General features: G+C 33.5%; 1 protein-coding gene across 1 annotated transcript in view; it reads right to left on the bottom strand.

The window, feature by feature from the left end:
• Positions 1 to 46: 46 nt before the first annotated feature.
• LOC121740498 overlaps positions 47 to 18,815 on the bottom strand; it is a 35,955-nt gene continuing 17,186 nt past the window's right edge. Inside the window, exons 3-4 of the mRNA XM_042133211.1 lie at positions 9,668 to 9,901; positions 47 to 456 (exon numbers count right to left, since the gene is read on the bottom strand). Of these exons, the coding sequence (XP_041989145.1) occupies positions 236 to 456; positions 9,668 to 9,901 (455 nt within the window). The 3' untranslated portion in view covers positions 47 to 235. The remainder of the gene's footprint in view (positions 457 to 9,667; positions 9,902 to 18,815) is intronic.

Here is an 18,815-nt window from a genome sequence, read left to right as displayed (position 1 = left end):
CACATTTTCAATTCCCACTTGCCAGGAAAATTGATGTTTATAGCTGCTGCCCCCCCCTGCCCCTACCTGGGTACGCCCATGCTAATAACTAATTGATTCCGTTCGAATGACAATGCAAGCATTACTAATACAATATTATAACATCACTAAGTCTTTATTATGAAAGACACTAAGTCACAATCTCCCAAAGATTGAAATAGACCTTAATTGCACAAAATTTAAACTTTTCATAGCGCTAATCTGAGAACAAAGGCTTTTTGTGGTTATGGAAATCTCTGAGCACTTCTACACCATAAGTCTGCATGTTTATCAACGATATACATCCTGTTTTCTGTCTGTATGAACAGCACCACTGTTCGGCTCCACACTGCAAGCGGCTTTTGAAAGTATATGTGTAGCCCTTGTAAAGGATTTGATGACCCTTTTTCGTAGGCACACACTGCACTAAATCTTCTCCTGAAAGGAATTTGCCTGTTTTTGTAAAGTTTAAAACAATACAAGTTGAAGTAAATTTAGCAGGAAAACTACTATTAATGTAGTATGAAATAATATTTGGATCGCCGAATTTGGTCACTATTTTAATATTTATTGATTAAATGAAATTAATAGTCATAAAATATAGAAATAACAAAATAAAAACAAATTAAAACCTAACAAAAACAATGATAAGATGTGACAGTTTTCACAAATGCTAGTTGACAATGACACTTGCCAGCTGTCAGCTGTGACACAAACACAGAGCACTTCTTCTTTTTTGTGACTAGTAAGTGATATAAAACATACCTTAATGTCAATGGTACTAATTTCATTAAGTATATAATTTTATACAAAACCCATAATTACATCAGCTGTTATGATAAGTTTAGAAATACTGGATGTAAAAATAGCTGATTTAGGAAGATCAACCTCAGATTTCAGAATATGACATAAACTTCTTATCATATAAATTTCAGAATACTAGATGGCGCTAGTGGTATCAATAATATGGAATCGTTACGTATTAAAATACGATACCACAAGATAATAATATATTATATTATTATTAGATAGCCTGATACTTTCATCTCTGCATTGTGCTTATGAATCATGTTAAAATTATTCCAATCAAATTATTATCTTATCGTAATAATTAACATTTTTAATTAAAAATCAAGAAATCAGGTATCCACTATAAGATGATAAGATTAATATTATCGTTAATTATGAGCAATAGTCAATTTTTAATTCATAAAAATCTACAAATGCCTTGAATTTCAGTGATTAAATTAGGCTTAAGTACCTACCTACCAGCGTTGCCAGATTTTTTTTGTGCCAAGTCGGGACTTCGGAACTTTTCGAAAAAGCGGTGAAAAAGCGGGATTCTTCAGTGAAAAGCGGGACAAAGTAAAAAGTTATACTTACCTTTCTTAACGCAAATAAAAATATGAAAGTTTTTTGAAGTTTCATCTTATTATTTGCGTTAAAATAACGTTTACGTGACAATAGATAGCTAAAGTAGCCAAAGAAAATCCACTCCTCTACCTCCCACACTCTTATCTTCATTACGCACCTTTCTTTCTCAGCACGCTGCACGTACGTTCGGGCTTTCTCCGAAAAGCGGGACTGAGCCTGTCCCGCGCGGGACATTTAATTTTGATGAAAAAATCGGGACGTCCCGCCAAAATCGGGACGTCTGGCAACGCTGCTACCTACTTACTAATTTAACAATCGCAGACAATTATTAATGTCTTGTACCTAAACATAGTAACAAATGTAGTTAAACACTGTATGGTCAAGGATTAGTTATGGCGTTTTAAGTAAGTATAAGTAATTATAGTACTGTGATGTAATCAAAATTATTGAAATGAAATCAAATTTATTTTAAATAAAACAGGTAAATTTCAAATGTTCAAATACTACTAATAATATATTTGTCATTGTTAATAATTGATGTTTTGATATCATTTTGTCTCTGCTTTTTCTTAGAATTACTTCTTTTTTTGTCATTCCTCCACTTTTTGCGTTGCTTTTCTGCTTCCTCCGGTGTCATTTCCGAAATTTTCTTTTTTGTAGATTTTAATCTATTTAGGTTGCGTTTGCATTGAGCCGCATATTCTTCAGGACGTTCAATTTTTAGTCTTTCTCTGTACCTCCTCGTCTTTTCAGCGCCAGTTAGAGGCTTTCTATTATCTAGAATGGTAAATGTAATAACGAAAAGTAAAAAATTAGGTAAGTCATACTGTTGATAAAATTTGGACTACATATTACAATACTTATTAGACAATTTATATTTATATATTATAATAAGTGCTAAGTATATATTAGGCTTCTCACCACTTTTTAATACATTTGACACTATATTTTTAATTAAACTATAGTCTGTCAAGAAAGTGGAGAAATTACAAAGTGGCAACATCGTAGTGTCATCCCTTCCATCTAAGAAAAAAGGGATGACACTACGATGTTGCCACTTTTTAATTTCTTCACTTTCTTGACGGACTATAGCTAAAACATATCCCGCCTGCACTGGTCCATGGAGGTCCAGGACGTCGTGGACTACATCCAGAAGAAGACGACACTGCGCCTGAGGGTCGAGTGTCTGCAGTCTCGCCACAAGGTTAACTTTAGCTCCTTTGTGGTGAGAGTACCGACGAATCTTCTGTCGACTTTCGAGGCGCCGGAGTTCTGGCCGATGGATGTAGTCTATCGGAGGTTCCGGGGGAGACTCCGGAACGAAGCGAGTCACGTCGCCGGCAAAATGTGACAGTATTAGTTTTTAAGTATATATAAAATATGTATGTTAGTTTTAAGGTATTTATTACATAATTATATGTATGTTAGATTTATGGTATTTGTTATATGGGCCTCTGATGCCCTGATTGAATGATTTGATTTGATAAAAGCCATGATTTGCGAGGGCTCGTGTCGTTTTTCTGCGTGGTAATAATCTTTAAGGCAGTTTTTTTTTTATATTTTATTTAATAGTAACCAAACCTTGACTGGCTGATAACACATCAACATATAAATAAGAATTACTATGACATTAAAGCATTAATCAATTAGGAGTGATAGTTTGTCCGTAAAGTGTACAACAAAAGTGCTCAGGTTCAAGGTTGTGGGATATAGTAGGCCACGGGGCCAGACTGACGTGGTGTGAATAGCGTCCATAGATATTATTATTTAACACACATCCATGATTCCATGGACCATGTCCCAAGAACTTCGAACCCGCGACCCCGACTTGAGCTACTGAAACATAGACTGAGCCACAGAAGCCGTCAAAACTGTTTAAACCATCAATCCATACTATATTATAAATGCGAAAATATGTATGTCTGTTATCTTTTCATTTTGTATGGAGAAACTTTGAGTCTCGGTACATAGTAAACTTTGTCTGGAAAAAATATTATGCGGTTCTTACTTCCCACCAAAGACTTCTATTTAATAGTTCATTCTTTGCTTCCCACGCGATGAACGAATTTTGACGCAACGGAGTTCCTTCCGGGCGGCATCTAGTTCATGTAAAGGTGGCTTTCGGATCTTTGCCGCGAGCGACCGCGACCGGTGAAAATTCAAATAAAATGCTACTTCTTCTTCTTCTTTACAAATGGCCGACTCAGTGAGTTGCCAATGTCAGAGTGGTTTGAAAGACTTTGCTCTATGAAATGAAGGTCTGGTGAAGTAACAAGTGTACGGTTAGTCAGTTACAAAATTACCTATATGACATAGAATATAAGTGTCATTTTCTACTGACATTTTGGTGGCGACCCACGCTGCCGCCGGCGGCGGCGTAAAAGCTAGTAGGTAGAGTAAAATGAAACCTATCGCCTATGTCATAAAGTGGCATTTCCGTCGCTCGCGGCAAAGATCCGAAAGCCACCTTAAGAGTCTAGACTCTAGAGACTTCCTACTCCTCATATTATATAGTATCCAAATATAATGATCTGAGGGACCCTGAGGGACATGCCAAAGCTATTTTGGGTCCCGCAAATAAATTAATTAGGCTTAGCATGATCACCATAGAAGCGGTTTCTTTCTACGGAAGAATAGACAAAGTGACAGTTAGACAAAGGAAATCCGCCATTTTGTCACAGTATGTCCATTCTTTCCTGTTTCTTCTGTTGTTATGCTAAGTCTGCTGCAGGATTAGCATTCAAATACTACTAATAATATATTTGTCATTGTTAATAATTGATGTTTTGATATCATTTTGTTTCTTTTTTTTCTTAGAATTACTTCTTTTTTTGTCATTCCTCCACTTTTTGCGTTGCTCTTCTGCTTCCTCAGGTGTCATTTCCGAAATTTTCTTAATTTTTTTAGATTTTAATCTATTTAGGGCGCGTTTGCATTGAGCCGCATATTCTTCAGGACGTTCAATTTTTAGTCTTTCTCTGTACCTCCTCATCTTTTCCGCGCCAGTTAGAGGCTTTCTATTATCTAAAATGGTAAATGTAATAACGAAAAGTAAAAAATTAGGTACTTAAGTCATACTGTTGATAAAATTTGGACTACATATTACAATATATTAGACAGTATAATATGTGCTAAGTATTATATTAGGCTTCTCACCACTTTTTAATACATTTGACACTATATTTTTAATTAAACTATAGTCTGTCAAGAAAGTGAAGTACTTAATTAAAAAGTGGCAACATTGTAGTGTCATCCCTTTCAAATCAATCTAAAAAAAAGGGATGACATTACGATGTTGCCACTTTTTAATTTCTTCACTTTCTTGACGGACTATAGCTAAAAGCCGAGATTTGTGAGGGCTCGTGTCGTTTTTCTGCGTGGTAATAATCTTTAAGGCAGTTTTTTTTTAATATTTGATTTAATTAATAGTAAACAAACCTTGACTGGCTGATGGTAACACATCAACATATAAATAAGAATTACTATGACGTTAATCATTAATCAATTATTATGGGAGTGATAGTTTGTCCGTAAAGTGTACAACAAAAGTGCTCAGGTTCAAGGTTGTGGGATATAGTAGGCCACGGGGCCAGACTGACGTGGTGTGAATAGCGTCCATAGATATTATTATTTAAGAGTCCGTATACGAAATTTTGCCGAAATTTTGTAGAAAATGACAGAAATAATCTATATAGATAAAATTCTAATTGAATCGTGTTTTTTGGCACAATTTGCTTTTCTTTTTTCTCGAATTGGATAGAATTTTATCTACAGATTATTTCTGTCGTTTTCTTTTTATGAATTACAGCTCCAAGTTGCCGAAATTAACAGCAATTCTTTGCCTTTGTTAATCGGAAAAATTTTAGAGAAAATGTTCTCTAAAATTTTTCCGATTAACATATTTTTTTACTCAACTCTTTTATATTAAAGTGGTAAAAAATAATTCCAACATTGTATAGACGACTTTCTCAACAGTACCTACATTGTATTTTTTGATACCGTTAATAATACAATCCATAAACAGGTGATATTCTAAACCTTTTACAGCAAAAATCACAAAACTATCGCGGGTTTGAGTTGAATTATTTAAAAATACTTAAAAAAAAACAAAAATCTAGCTCCAACATTAGATTATAATTGAAATGATCTTACATGTTGTGCATTAAAACTTATAGAAATACTGTATTTTAACTGTTAAATCACGTCTGTTAATCAGCGAAATCGGCAAAATTTCGTATACGGACTCTTAACACACATCCATGATTCCATGGACCATGTCCCAAGAACTTCGAACCCGCGACACCGACTTGAGCTACTAAAACATCGACTGAGCCACAGAAGTCGTCAAAACTGTTTAAACCATCAATCCATACTATATTATAAATGCGAAAATGTGTATGTCTGCTATCTTTTCATTTTGTATGGATAAACTTTGAGTCTTGGTACATAGTAAACTTTGTCTGGAAAAAATATTATACGGTTCTTACTTCCCACCAAAGACTTCTATTTAATAGTTCATACTTTGCTTCCTACGCGATGAACGAATTTTGACGCAACGGAGTTCCGGGCGACATCTAGTTCATGTAAGAGTCTAGACTCTAGAGACTTCCTACTCCTCATATTATATAGTAGGTATCCAAATATAATGATCTCAGGGACCCTGAGGGACATGCCAAAGCTATTATGGGTCCCGCAAAGAAATAATTCAGGCTTAGCATGGTCACCATAGAAGAGGTTTCTTTCTACGGAAGAATAGACAAAGTGACAGACAAAGGAAATCCGCTATTTTGTCACAGTATGTCCATTCTTTCCTGTTTCTTCTGTATGCTAAGCCTGCAGCAGGATTAGCATAACAACAGAAGAAACAGGAAATAATAGACATACTGACAGATTTTAGTGACAAAATGGCGGATTACCTTTGTCTGTCACTTTGTCTATTCTTAGATCTTAATATTTGGATACCGTCAAGTCGCTCTTGGCGACACAGGAGATCTAGCGGTGGGAATGTGTGGTAGGCCAGAGCCCATAAAAATCTAGTTTGTGTTATTTTGCCTTTTGCCTCAAGTAAATGCTTCATTTTGAAATCAATTTAAGATGCCACGTTGTTTACGTCCGGGAGTGAAATATAAAAAGATAATTAAGAGAATAGCATTGTATATTACTTAAAATAAATCTTTGGATGAATATAAAGCAAACGTTTTATAATAATCCTATGCGGAGTTATTTAAGAAATTGTCACTGATGTCAGCATTAATATTTTCACAGTATAAACTACAATACTTTTATAACAATACATTAACAAATCACTTTTAAATAGTAGTAACGTAAAAAATTAAAATTAGAATTATATACTTAACTACTTCATTTTTAGGGTTCCATACCCAAAGGGTAAAAACGGGACCCTATTGCTAAGGTTGGGTTGCACCAACTGACTTTAAATATAACTGTAACTCTAACTACAATGCAAAATGTCAAATCTTTGGTTATAGTTAAAAATGGACGCCATCAAGATATAGATCATAGAGCTCGACAAGGTTTTAAATGCACGTGGCGAAAAAAAGGAACTAACGCTGTCATCATACAAAAACGCCATTTTTGACAGTTCTCCTTTACCAGCAGCGCCCCCACCCACGTTCATTTATAACCTTGTTGGACCAGCTGTCATCTGTCAATTTCTCCGGTCAAAGTTAAGGTTAAAGTTAAATTTAGCCTTAACTATAACTATAACTTAACCACGCCTCTGGTACAACCAACCTTAGACTTCGTTGTCTGTCTGTCCGTCTGTATGTCACCAGGCTGTATCTCAAGAACCGATATAGCTAGACTTCTGAATTTTTTATAGATTGTGTATTTCTGTTGCCGCTATAACAACATATACTAAAAACAAAATATAATAAATATGGAGGGCTCCCATACCACAAACGTGATTTTTTTGGCCTTTTTTGCTCGATTTCAATAATGGTAACAAGTAGACATTTGAAATTTTCACAAAATCTTTAATTGTATTGTACTTTAATAATAATTAATAATAATATTAAAATGAAATAAAAAATTGAAGGGGCTCTCATACGAAAAACACAATTTTTGGCCTATTTTTGCTCTATAACGATACGGAACCCTTCGTGCGCGAGTCCGACTCGCACTTGGCCGATTATTCCTTCTAAGTTACTAAATTGATGATTAAAATATAGGTAGGTACGGATAATATCATAATAGAGGTGTTTACTATGACGCACGTTTGCTGATAGGTTAGGTGTAAGTACTACATAATATTATATCTTTTTATCCGGATCTTTCGACAACCCAAACATACGTGTTAAAGAATAACAGGCCAAGTGCGAGTCGGACTCGCGCACGAAGGGTTCCGAACCGGTATAGAGTGAAAGTAGACAAAAAATTGTGTTTTTTGTATGGGAGCCCCCTAAAATATTCACTTTATTTTATTACTATGTAATTAATTTATTATAGTACTATTTAAGGATTTTGTGAAAATTTCAAGTGCCTAACTGTTACCATTATTGATTACGAGCAAAAAAGGCCAAAAAAATCACGTTTCTTTTATGGGAGCTTTTAAATATTAACTTTTTTTTATTTTTAGTATGTTGTTATAGCGTGAGCGGCAACAGATATACACAATCTGTGAAAATTTCAGAAGCCTAGCTATAGCGGTTCTTGAGATAGCCTGGTGACATACAGACGGACAGACATCGAAGTCTTAGTAATAGGGTCCCGTTTTTACCCTTTGGGTACGGAACCCTCAAAATGCAGTTTTATTTCATTGCACGCAAGTAAATTAGAGAACATACATAATTTTTAAATCATCAAAAACCGTAAATCCGAAATTCAATAATAAATTTCGTGCGCATGTAAGTAATAGTTACAGTACTTTTTTCACGCATATAAGTACAGTAAGCAGTAACTAATTAATACCTATTGAGTGTATTAATAGGTAGTAAGTAATATATTTTAATAGACTGAATAACCCAATCTTACGAATTACGATTATCTCAATCACTTGACGAAACACTTTACACAAGAAGAGCATTTTCACGAAGGTTTCTGTAACGCGTAACGCCGTGGACCTTGGTAGAGATCCATTTGAGGCGACCAATTCGAGCCGAACCACGTCTCTCTAACATTTAAAATTTTAAGTACTATTATGTATGGGCAATAAAAAAATTATGCATATTCCCCATATTATTATGTAAATAGAGTCACTAGTCAGTAGGAAGGTACTACACAATAAAGGCTTTCTAACTTTATGTTTAAGAGTAAGGAGGTAGAGAAGTTGCAGACAGTACATTATACGTGAAAGTAGTACCTAAATACCTCAGCCTGATTATTATTGTTTGAAATCTCCTTATCCGAAGCAAAATTCAAACGGTCTACTACAAAAGATTTAAACACCTGTTGAACAGTTGATTAGAAAAAATTCAGTACATAATAGTCTCAAAACGACCATTCAATAGATATGATTAAATCTTTTGTGTTAAGACCGAAAGAGTTAAACTTTATCTTTCAACTCCATTTTAAAATCATCAACGTTGGCCCTGAAATTCTATTTTCGATAAATCTTTATTAGCAGGCGGCAGGAGATTCCAAACAATAGTACTTACAACAAAATTTTATCTTAAATTAAATATAAAAAATTGAGAAGCCACAGTTACAACATTACCTACTGCTAAGAAAAGCAGTTTGAATTAATATTTGGTTTGCAACTTAGGTAATAATAATAATAATTATAATCTGCAATTATTATTCTTGCATCAAAAATTAAGACTCAGCTGGGCTACACAAAAGATTCATATTACATAATATGACGATATACTTAATAACATTTTTTATATTTACACAAAATCTATATTTTATATTATGGCATTTTTTAAAAATTAGTAAAAGCTTAAACAAGTATAATTATAATATCAAATATGTAATTATTAAAAAAAATATTTGCTACTTACATTCTAAAAATGCTTTTAGATTTAGTTCATAAATATCTTAACACCAAAATATTACACTTAGAACATTTTGAGGCAAGATTAGGAATATAAATCTCATATAATTAATTAATTTTACTATAATATAGCCTCACAGTTTATTTTATTTGACCAATCATGATCAATTCCTGGTTTTAGAGTACTCTTTCTTATTATTATTTTGGATACAGTAACGCCAAATAAAAAGTGAAATCAGTTTCTGACAAATTCACCTAAGAAACTAAATATACCCATATTTTATTCTTTCTGGGAACTTGCATCTGGAAGTGGCGGTAGGCTGTAGCTCTTTCCATCTGGTGTCATCCAACATGTGGGTGGGTCATGATTATGACATCCAATGCACTCTGTCACTTTGCCAGAATTATCGATCCTCAGTTTAGCTGGACAGCATCGGCTAAAGAAGAACCAACAGTACCAGAGCTGACTCCCATATGCCTTCTTGTACATAAACCTGAATGTATGATTTTGGTAGATAAACAGCTTTGAATTCCCTCTAGTGTTTATGAAAATCCCTGTAAAGAAAAAAAATAGTTATAGTACAATATAGATATGAATCTGTATTTTTTTAAGTTAATAAAATATTTCAAAGGTTCATAAAATGTATAATTCAAACACACCCTTGATACAAAGTGTTTTATTAAAAATGTATAAAATAACAATAGTTTATTTAACTTATATAAACTATATAATTTAAAACATGAACATATTATATGTATGAAGGAAATCAGTTCCTATTTTTTAAAGAAGCACATTGAAATCATGGACTTGCAGTAGTATGATTAAAAGGAATAATTAATAGTCATATGGAATTTTCAAGTTTACGAAAAAGAAACATAATACTCTAAAGATTGCCTTTGACTGTCTGTTGTACCTACAATAAGCAAAATACAAGTCAGTGAGTATAAAATAACAATAGTTTCACATTTATTTAACTTAAATATTAACCTTTAATATACCAATTCCTAAGGCATCCGGCTGTCGCATGATAATAATTGTTTTCTATTGTGTCTGCAATTTCTACAATCAAGGTACTAACAAGTATTTTAAAAAATAATCTAAAAAATCCTAAATACCTTGATTGCTTATGTTTTGTAAATTAAATAAAGATTTTTCTAGTTAAGAATATGTCTCCAACATAAGTACAACAGCTCATTTATTAAATAACATTGCTATTATTTCCATGTGCAAATTAATGTTACAATACTCAAATTAATATGTAAGTACCGAATTACAGTTAGGTATCAATGGTTTAACTTTTGTAACATAAAACGACATTAGTTCTGGCTTTGTAACAATAATATTGCATTACAATGCTAAGTTTTAACTATACTTCTTGTTATCTTATTTCCCTCTGAATAATATTATCATAACGAAAAAAAAAACTACGTACACTGTCGTATAGCACTTCTTACAAATGAATAACTTATTGTTAAAACACACAAATTAAACCACATACCACAGGAGAACTAGAAAATTAAAAGTTAACAAAGTTGTAAAACTCTTTTATAACAGTAAGAAAAGTTTTTTGAACTAACAAATAACAAAACTAATTTGTTAGAAAAGATGAGTAAGTATGTGTATAAATAAAACGATTTAGATTTTAGAGCATGATTAGAGTTTATTTTTTATGTAAAATACAACTGTAATTTGTAAAACACTGTTTACTTTTGCTTTTGACAACCTGAATGAGTGGATGACATTGACGGGAGCGCTCTGCGCTGCTGGTAAAAGGAGAACTGTCAAAAATTACGTTTTTCTATGATAGAAGCGTTTAGTTCATTTTCTCACCACGTTCAAATAAAGCCTTGTCGAACTGTAGTTGCTAAGGCTATATCCACAAGACCGACTTTAAATGAGAGTGGACGGGGCGCTGCTGGTAAAGGAGAACTGTCAAACACATGTCAAAAATAACGTTTTTTGTATGATAGAAGCGTTAGTTCCTTTTCTCGCCACGTTCATTTATAGCCTTGTCGAAATGTAGTATGAGTGATTCGATTGTTTTTATCTCTCTTACCCTCTAAAATGTGGTGGCGGCGGCCATCTTGGATTTGACACTTCTGTGGAACCACATTGTGGCTAAGCCACAGACAGGGTCCAGCGAGGCCCCACTTGGTTTATTTATCATGTTTTCTCTTAATTTTTATATGTGAAGCATTAAAATAATTTAGTAGGACAAAACTAAATTAAATTGACTTTCTTTTGCATGCCTACCTGAGAACAATCTATGACAATTGGAAGTTTCATTAGTAATCAATATTGGGATAACTTTAGCAATTCCTTATTTTTTTTTTAATTTATGAATAAAATACCATTTTCAAATTAATAGAAGTTTAATATTAGGTCTAAGGATAAAATAATTTTTTACAATAAAACACACTAGGTTTCTATATTATTTTTTTTACAAAATCCATGTTTTAAGTAGGTATTCAGTAAAATGACCCCACTAACCACTTGACATTTGACTAAAGTGGGCTCATGTTCCATGGTTCATATTCTGAAATTCTAGGCCTAGGATATTTACATTTACAATAAGTAAAAATAACATTCTAATGAAAAACAAAACATAGCAACAAGTTGCCGTGTAGATTTTATCACGTACACAAAATAACACACTAAATGTGTAGTTAAAAATTACCATGTTTCAAACAACCCAATTTCTTAGAAATAGTAGTCTGGGGTCGACCAAAGCGTAATTTTAATAACTACATTATGTTTAGAACATAACACAAATCAAACAAGACTACCTGGTAGCCAAGGAACACACAGAAATCCAGCAAAAAGGGTATCTTATGCAATAAATTGCACCATTTCGGTATGGTTAGTAGTCAGTCACCGGTGACCGTATGGGGCTTAATGAATTAAAACAGCATAATATGTTTTAATTCATCAAGCCTAGCATTTGTATCAATTTAATAAAATCAAATTGCCAACCTTTTAGCAAAAACTATTAATTTTATTTGAAGTAGGTATATCTAAAACACTTCGAAAGTCAGAAATTATATCCACCCATTTTATTACACCAAACTAAGAATGAATTGAATCAACAATAATTTCTTTTTAGCACAGTATAATAAAAATCAAATTGCCAACCTTTTTAGCCAAAAATATTATCAATGAATTTTTTGTCATTTTAATCGAAGTAGGTAAGTATTAGTCTTCTATACAGTATGGGACATTTAAATTGTACAAGTAGGTACATATGTACAGGAAGAAACTCGGTTGGTCTGTCGGCCTGTCTACTCATCTATCTGAGTTTATTTGTCTGTCAGTCAGTTTGTAATGAAATAAATACAATGCAGCTGTGTCCTCAGTCCTACCCGCTCCTATTAGAATGAACGTACTTACTTACTTACTTAGTTTTCATTGAAACTGCGGCACCTTTACCACTTTACCATTGTAACTTACAGATTACCTTTGTGGTTGTTGATTATACCAGGGTGCGGAATGTGTGTATGTGTGAGTGTTTGAGTGTGTATATAAATAAAAGAGCAACTATTGAGTGTGGTGTTTCTTGAAGCAAGCGAACAGGCACAAAGCAACGTCGCAGCCTTCACAGAAGGTGGATGTGCGCTTTGCACACACGGCGCATTTCCGCCGCAGTGGCTGCGGTCGCTTCTCAGATTTGGAGAGAGGGTACTCTCCCGGGAAGTGTGCCGTAAGGAATGGTGGACTTGTTGGTGGTGGCGGTGAGTGGCGCGAAAGAATTTCTCGGAACCCTAAAAAAACACCAAAATTTTTCTCTTTTTTCCCTATAGGTACGCCGCTAAGAATACACTCCAAAGGCAGCCATAAAAAAGTCAAGTGACCAAAAAAGTCCTCCATAATATTCGAACGCGACCATTTTACATCAAGGTCACATGGAGTTCGCGTCTGTGGGAGCGCCACATTGTGGTTATTGTATGCCCACTAGTCGTTTCGACCTGAATTTCACACATTATTCACGTTTCTGGTTACTTTACGTCATTTTTTTATAATAAAGCATGAAACAGGTGATACCATAACAACATTAAGTGCAACATTCACTAACATTTTAGGTTAGAATTTGTTGAATGAAAAAACATGGGTGCCATTTGTTTGGTGCACGATTAATATTCCTATGCATGTAATTAACTAAAATCGTGGTTAATACATCTGAATAGTGTAAAATTATAAAGAATTTACCTTCCATTATCCATTTTATTCGTTCACTTATAGCTATTTTACTTTTAAACAACACTCGCGAGAACATACACCTGTAGTGGTATATTGTATTCTATGTTATATTAGTAGTATTCGTATTGTACAATATAGGTACATTCATACTTGTAAGTTGTAAGTTAGACAGAATAAATCATAAGTTCAACCAAGACGGTCGTGTTACTTATTTACACCAGCTCCTCACACCTCACACCGACAGAATGCTCACTGTATATGTACTATTTAATTTTAACTTTTAATTTAACTTTAAATATTTTATATGGGTTTATTGCCTGCAATAAATGATGATTGTTATTATTATTATTATCAGCAAAAATGTCACGTTTTCGAGTTCGTAAACCAACTTAAAATCCGACTAAATACGAAAATCTTGACACAATATAGCTAGCTCCTTTCATCGATACAATTTTACATGCGTTATAACGCGATAGCACGCTTTGTTTAAGATTTGAGAACATTTTTGTAAACATCTGGGTAGTAACCACAATGTAGCTCCTCCACATATGCGGCTACATAAACAATAGCCACAGTGTGGCTATGCTACAGTTCAGAGGCTACAAACGTCACATTTTTTAATCGTGCGCAGTACTAAGTATAGGGTAAAACAAGTAAGTACTTATAGTCTGTCAAGAAAGTCATGACAGGTGAGAAAATTTTTAAATGAAATAAAAAATATGAGAACTTTATTAATTCGAGATAAAAATGTGCAAGGTGACAATATTTAAAATGTAATAAGCGTTCTCTGTGAAAATACAAAAAAAAAATAGGTACACCTTATAAGCGTGATTACGTTTAGAAAATTTTCGCGCCTGTCATGACTTTGACAGGCTTATACCTATATTTTGTTACCATAATTTGTTACCATAACTGTTTTTTTATTATTGTATTTTATTGGACAACAAAATGTCGCAGCGACAGTTTTGTCTTCTGGAAACAGCCTTATTAAGTTGTCAAAATTAAATTAGTAATGTCAACCACACGCCGACCCCTAGCGGTGGGATCGTCGAAACTTGGTTGACAGCCGACAGCGTCACTTCCAACAGTCAGATAATTTCGCGTGCGTGTTTGTGTTTTGTTTTGATTACAGATAATTTAATGAAACAACTTAATAATATTTAATCAATATACCGTTTACGTGTGCCTACTTAATAACAATATTCTATACATTGTATTTTCAGTGAATATTTACCGCGTTATCTCCGTTTTAGGTTATTGTACGCGCTTCAAGTATCCAATAGAAAGTTATCAGAAGTTTAGTGATTTAAACAAATCAAATGTGATATGTTAAACATTACTCTCTTTCAATAAATACGTGCTCAAATGTTTGTTTTTAATTTAGTTATTTAGAATCTTACATAATATACTTACTCCAGCAAATAATTATGTGCAAATAAATTTTTTACCCTATGAAGTTTGTTTAAATTTTTAATATCCTCTTAAGTCTTTAGCTTTTTGATAATTAGGCTATTAAACATTAAGTACAGATATTATAGAAATATTTATTTTGTTCCAGAAGCACATTTTATACCAACAAGGAAAGGGAGTATGCTGTTAGTTCATGATGGATTTGCTTTCCGGCTTAAAAACAAGTTGGCATATGGAAAGAAGCAATGGTACTGCACGTCACGCACCAAGACTGGATGCCAAGTAGACGTCACCACGGTTCTATCACAGAAAATGAAAAATATTGTTAACAGGGTACGTAACACTCACAACCATCCCACACCTGGCTTCTACCGCCGTAGTGATGGATCTTTTAAAGTTGTTTAATCCTTTTTTTTGAGATAGGTACATTTAAGACTGATTTTACTTTTCTACCTCAATTTACCTCAAGAATCATATTTTTATACTTTTATATTTATTAACATATTATAATAATAATAGTTTAGATGAGGATAATATTGTATTAAGTATTGTTAAGACTTTTCACTTTCATATAAAATAAACTACATTATTTGGTACGGTATCTTAAACTACTTCTGGGCTCCTGGGCTAGCTTCTACCTTAGTCAATTGTATTATTAAGCCCGGCCGCACATTGTCCGAAATTTCTGATCAGAAACAGTTTAACGTCCGCGCTGTCTCTTACATTTTGTACTGAGCCGAGTGAGCTCGAACTCACCGGAAGGATATTTCGGATAGTGTGGGGTGGCGTTCCGGCGAAATTCAACTGTTTCTGATCAGAATTCTGACAATGTGCGGCCGGGCTAAAGCAGAATATATTGTCAGTGTCTAATCATTAGTCAATTAGATAAAGATTTAGGGTGGGTTGCATAAACTTACTTTAACTATAACTTTAACCATAAGAAAATGTCTGTCTGTGAACTGTCAAATCCCTAGTAAAAGTCCATAATGGAGGCCATATATTATGACGATAACCTTAACCATAACTACGCCTCTGGTGCAACCCACCCTTATTAGTTTCTATCAGTGTTTCCACAGCCAATCTGCCAACCTATCTAGGGGCAGTTTCAGATACCATATCATTTATATTAAATACCACGGGCCACTAATTAAGGCCACAAAATATTATATTCATTCAATATTAATTAATGAGTTAAATATTTTTTTGTTCCTTTTGTGTTTGTTTAGCTGGATTTATTTGGCCCATCCCTGATTTTTTTATATTTTTAATTGAAAAGTATAAAAAATTACTGATCATTAATTATTATTTGTTTTAATATGGAGCATATTTTTTAACTGGGCAAGTTATATTGATTAATTTTTTTAAGACTGATTTACGCTGTAATTTTGCATTTTTAACTGATTAGCCGACTGATTTATTAACATATAATTATAACCTGACTGATATTTTTAAGTGTTTATAATTATATTAAGACTAGTTTAGTAAATTTTAAACAAAACAATGCTACTTACATGTTTTGTTTAAAATATTTTTAAACAAATAATTACTATACTTGATATTTTACCAAATTAGAAATTCTCAAGTCTGCAGTTTTATTGTCAATAATTTTAAATAAATTGAATTAGTGTTAGTTCAATTTTATGATTGTAGGAAGACTGATTTAAATATTCTTTAATGTGCAACTTTGCAATAGGATAGTATTATATTATAGTCACATACGTTTTTGTTTTTATTTTCTTGATAATCATGATGTTATGTTTTTCATTTATGTATCATGAGATTGTCATGTAAGTCAAGTATGATAATTATTATTAAATACATGGTCCAATTTAAATAAAGAGTAATGTTTTGTAACAATTTAATTTCTGTCAAAAAGTAGCACCCAAGTACACATTTTAAACATTTACACAGCACAGAAGGGACGTCTTATTAAGACTGGGTTGCACCAACTAACTTTAACTATAACTACAGACTACAGTGCAAAATGTCAAATCTTTGGTTAAAGTTAAATATGGCGTCCTTACCTCCGCTCATACGGGAAGTTCTCCGGTTAAAGTTAAAGCTAAAGGACGCCATATTTAACTATAAAAATAACTTTAACTTTAACCACCCCTCTGGTGCAACCCAACCTAACAATACTATTACTAACTACTATTCAGAGATTACAGTGAGCGCGACAGCTCGCAGCCGACACGTCACGACGAAACAAACGAGTTGTCAACGCGAACACTGCTCACTATAGTGATAGCTAGGGATACTACATGGATATTACTGCAATGTTTTATGCTAGAAGCAGCACAGACACCATGAAAAAGTTTTGTCGAGTTCGACGATTGACAACATTTCTGACAATATTCTGATATGACGGGTGCAACATGTCCGATTTTGGTCGGATTATTTACCTACTGTATGTGCTATTAGAATTCTGCTCCGATATTTACGAAATATTTCCTATTATGTTATAAGAATCTACAATCCAGTAAACGTACGAATAAATAATAAGCTAAGTTATCATCCACTATACAGTAATTTTAAAACAATAAGCAATAGTAATATAGCGGGACAACATCAGTAATTACTTAATACAAAATATTTATCCAGTAGGTATCCATATGAAACACGAAAAGTGTCAACTAAAATATTTGTACTTACATAATATATTTTTTATTCTAAGGGCCTGTTTCACCACTTCCTTATAATGGCTATCCACCAATTAACTTGACAGATCAAGTATGGAGAATCTGTCAAAAAAGTTGTGAATAGCCTATTAGGCACTTTATCAGAAAGTGATGAAACAGGCCCTAACTCTTACAATAATATCTTCCAGTAACTTTATAATAATAATCATAAGTCATCCTTCGTCTCGTTATTAAATAATTTCGTTTAGTCCATAACTCATAACTAAAGAACTAGGCGAACTGATTCTGGTTAATTTGATATCTTAAATATTCTGCCGGTGATGGTAGGTGGCCATGGTATCCGGTAACAGCTACGACCTTGTTGTCATCAGTTGTCATGAGGTACGCCTTGCAGTTTTTAACTTTAGAGCAATACCATCGCCACCCAAATTTCGTCGGTTGTGGATATTTAGAATATGTATAATTTTTATACATCAGCAGTGGTCGGCCTCTTTTCGACGTCAGTTCGAGGACTGTCGAAAAAATAAATGGAACATATATTCAGATAATAATTTTATACAATATGAGCAGAAACTTAGTTTATAGCTTTGTCCACACTGTGCCTTTTTCTGTTCGTCAAGGGCATGCGTTATAGCGCAGTCAACAGCGAACGTGAGGCATGCCCGCGACGCATGCCCTCAGACCGTATCCAAAACTTCAAAAATGACAATATTGGCGTTGCGTTCCTTGACTTCAATTATTGAATGCGCCAATATGAAAGTTGATGACGAAAATTGAAGATGAAAGTGCAGTACATAGCTTATGGGTTTTAATTAAAATTTGGAGGATCATGTTCTAAGACATAAGAGATAACATTAACAACTCTGTCTGTGAAAACGGATCCTCGATGATATTTTCCATCCATCTTCTATCTTTTGTTAGGTCTCCCTCCCCTTACCTCTTAATTTATACCCTCTGTCATACTATGTAAGCTGTAATTATTTGTTACCTAAATTAGGATACGTACCTAAATAAGAAATACAACCAAAAGTATGTAAGTTCTTTTTAATATGTTACAGTTCGTTTTTTTTATCTTCTTGCCATTTCTTTCTTTGATTTTCGGCTTCTTCCGGTGACATATCCGTGACTCTCTTTCTAATTGATTTCATTCTTTCAGTTGCTTTTGCATTGAGCAGCATAATCTTCCGGGCGTTCTTTTCGTAACCTCTCTCTGTGTTTTAGCTAG

This window comes from Aricia agestis, chromosome 3 (assembly GCF_905147365.1).
Source record: "Aricia agestis chromosome 3, ilAriAges1.1, whole genome shotgun sequence".
In the NCBI taxonomy this organism is placed as follows: domain Eukaryota; kingdom Metazoa; phylum Arthropoda; class Insecta; order Lepidoptera; family Lycaenidae; genus Aricia; species Aricia agestis.
The sequence above is the reverse complement of the archived record's forward strand: the minus strand, read 5'-3'. Positions and strand labels throughout refer to the sequence as shown.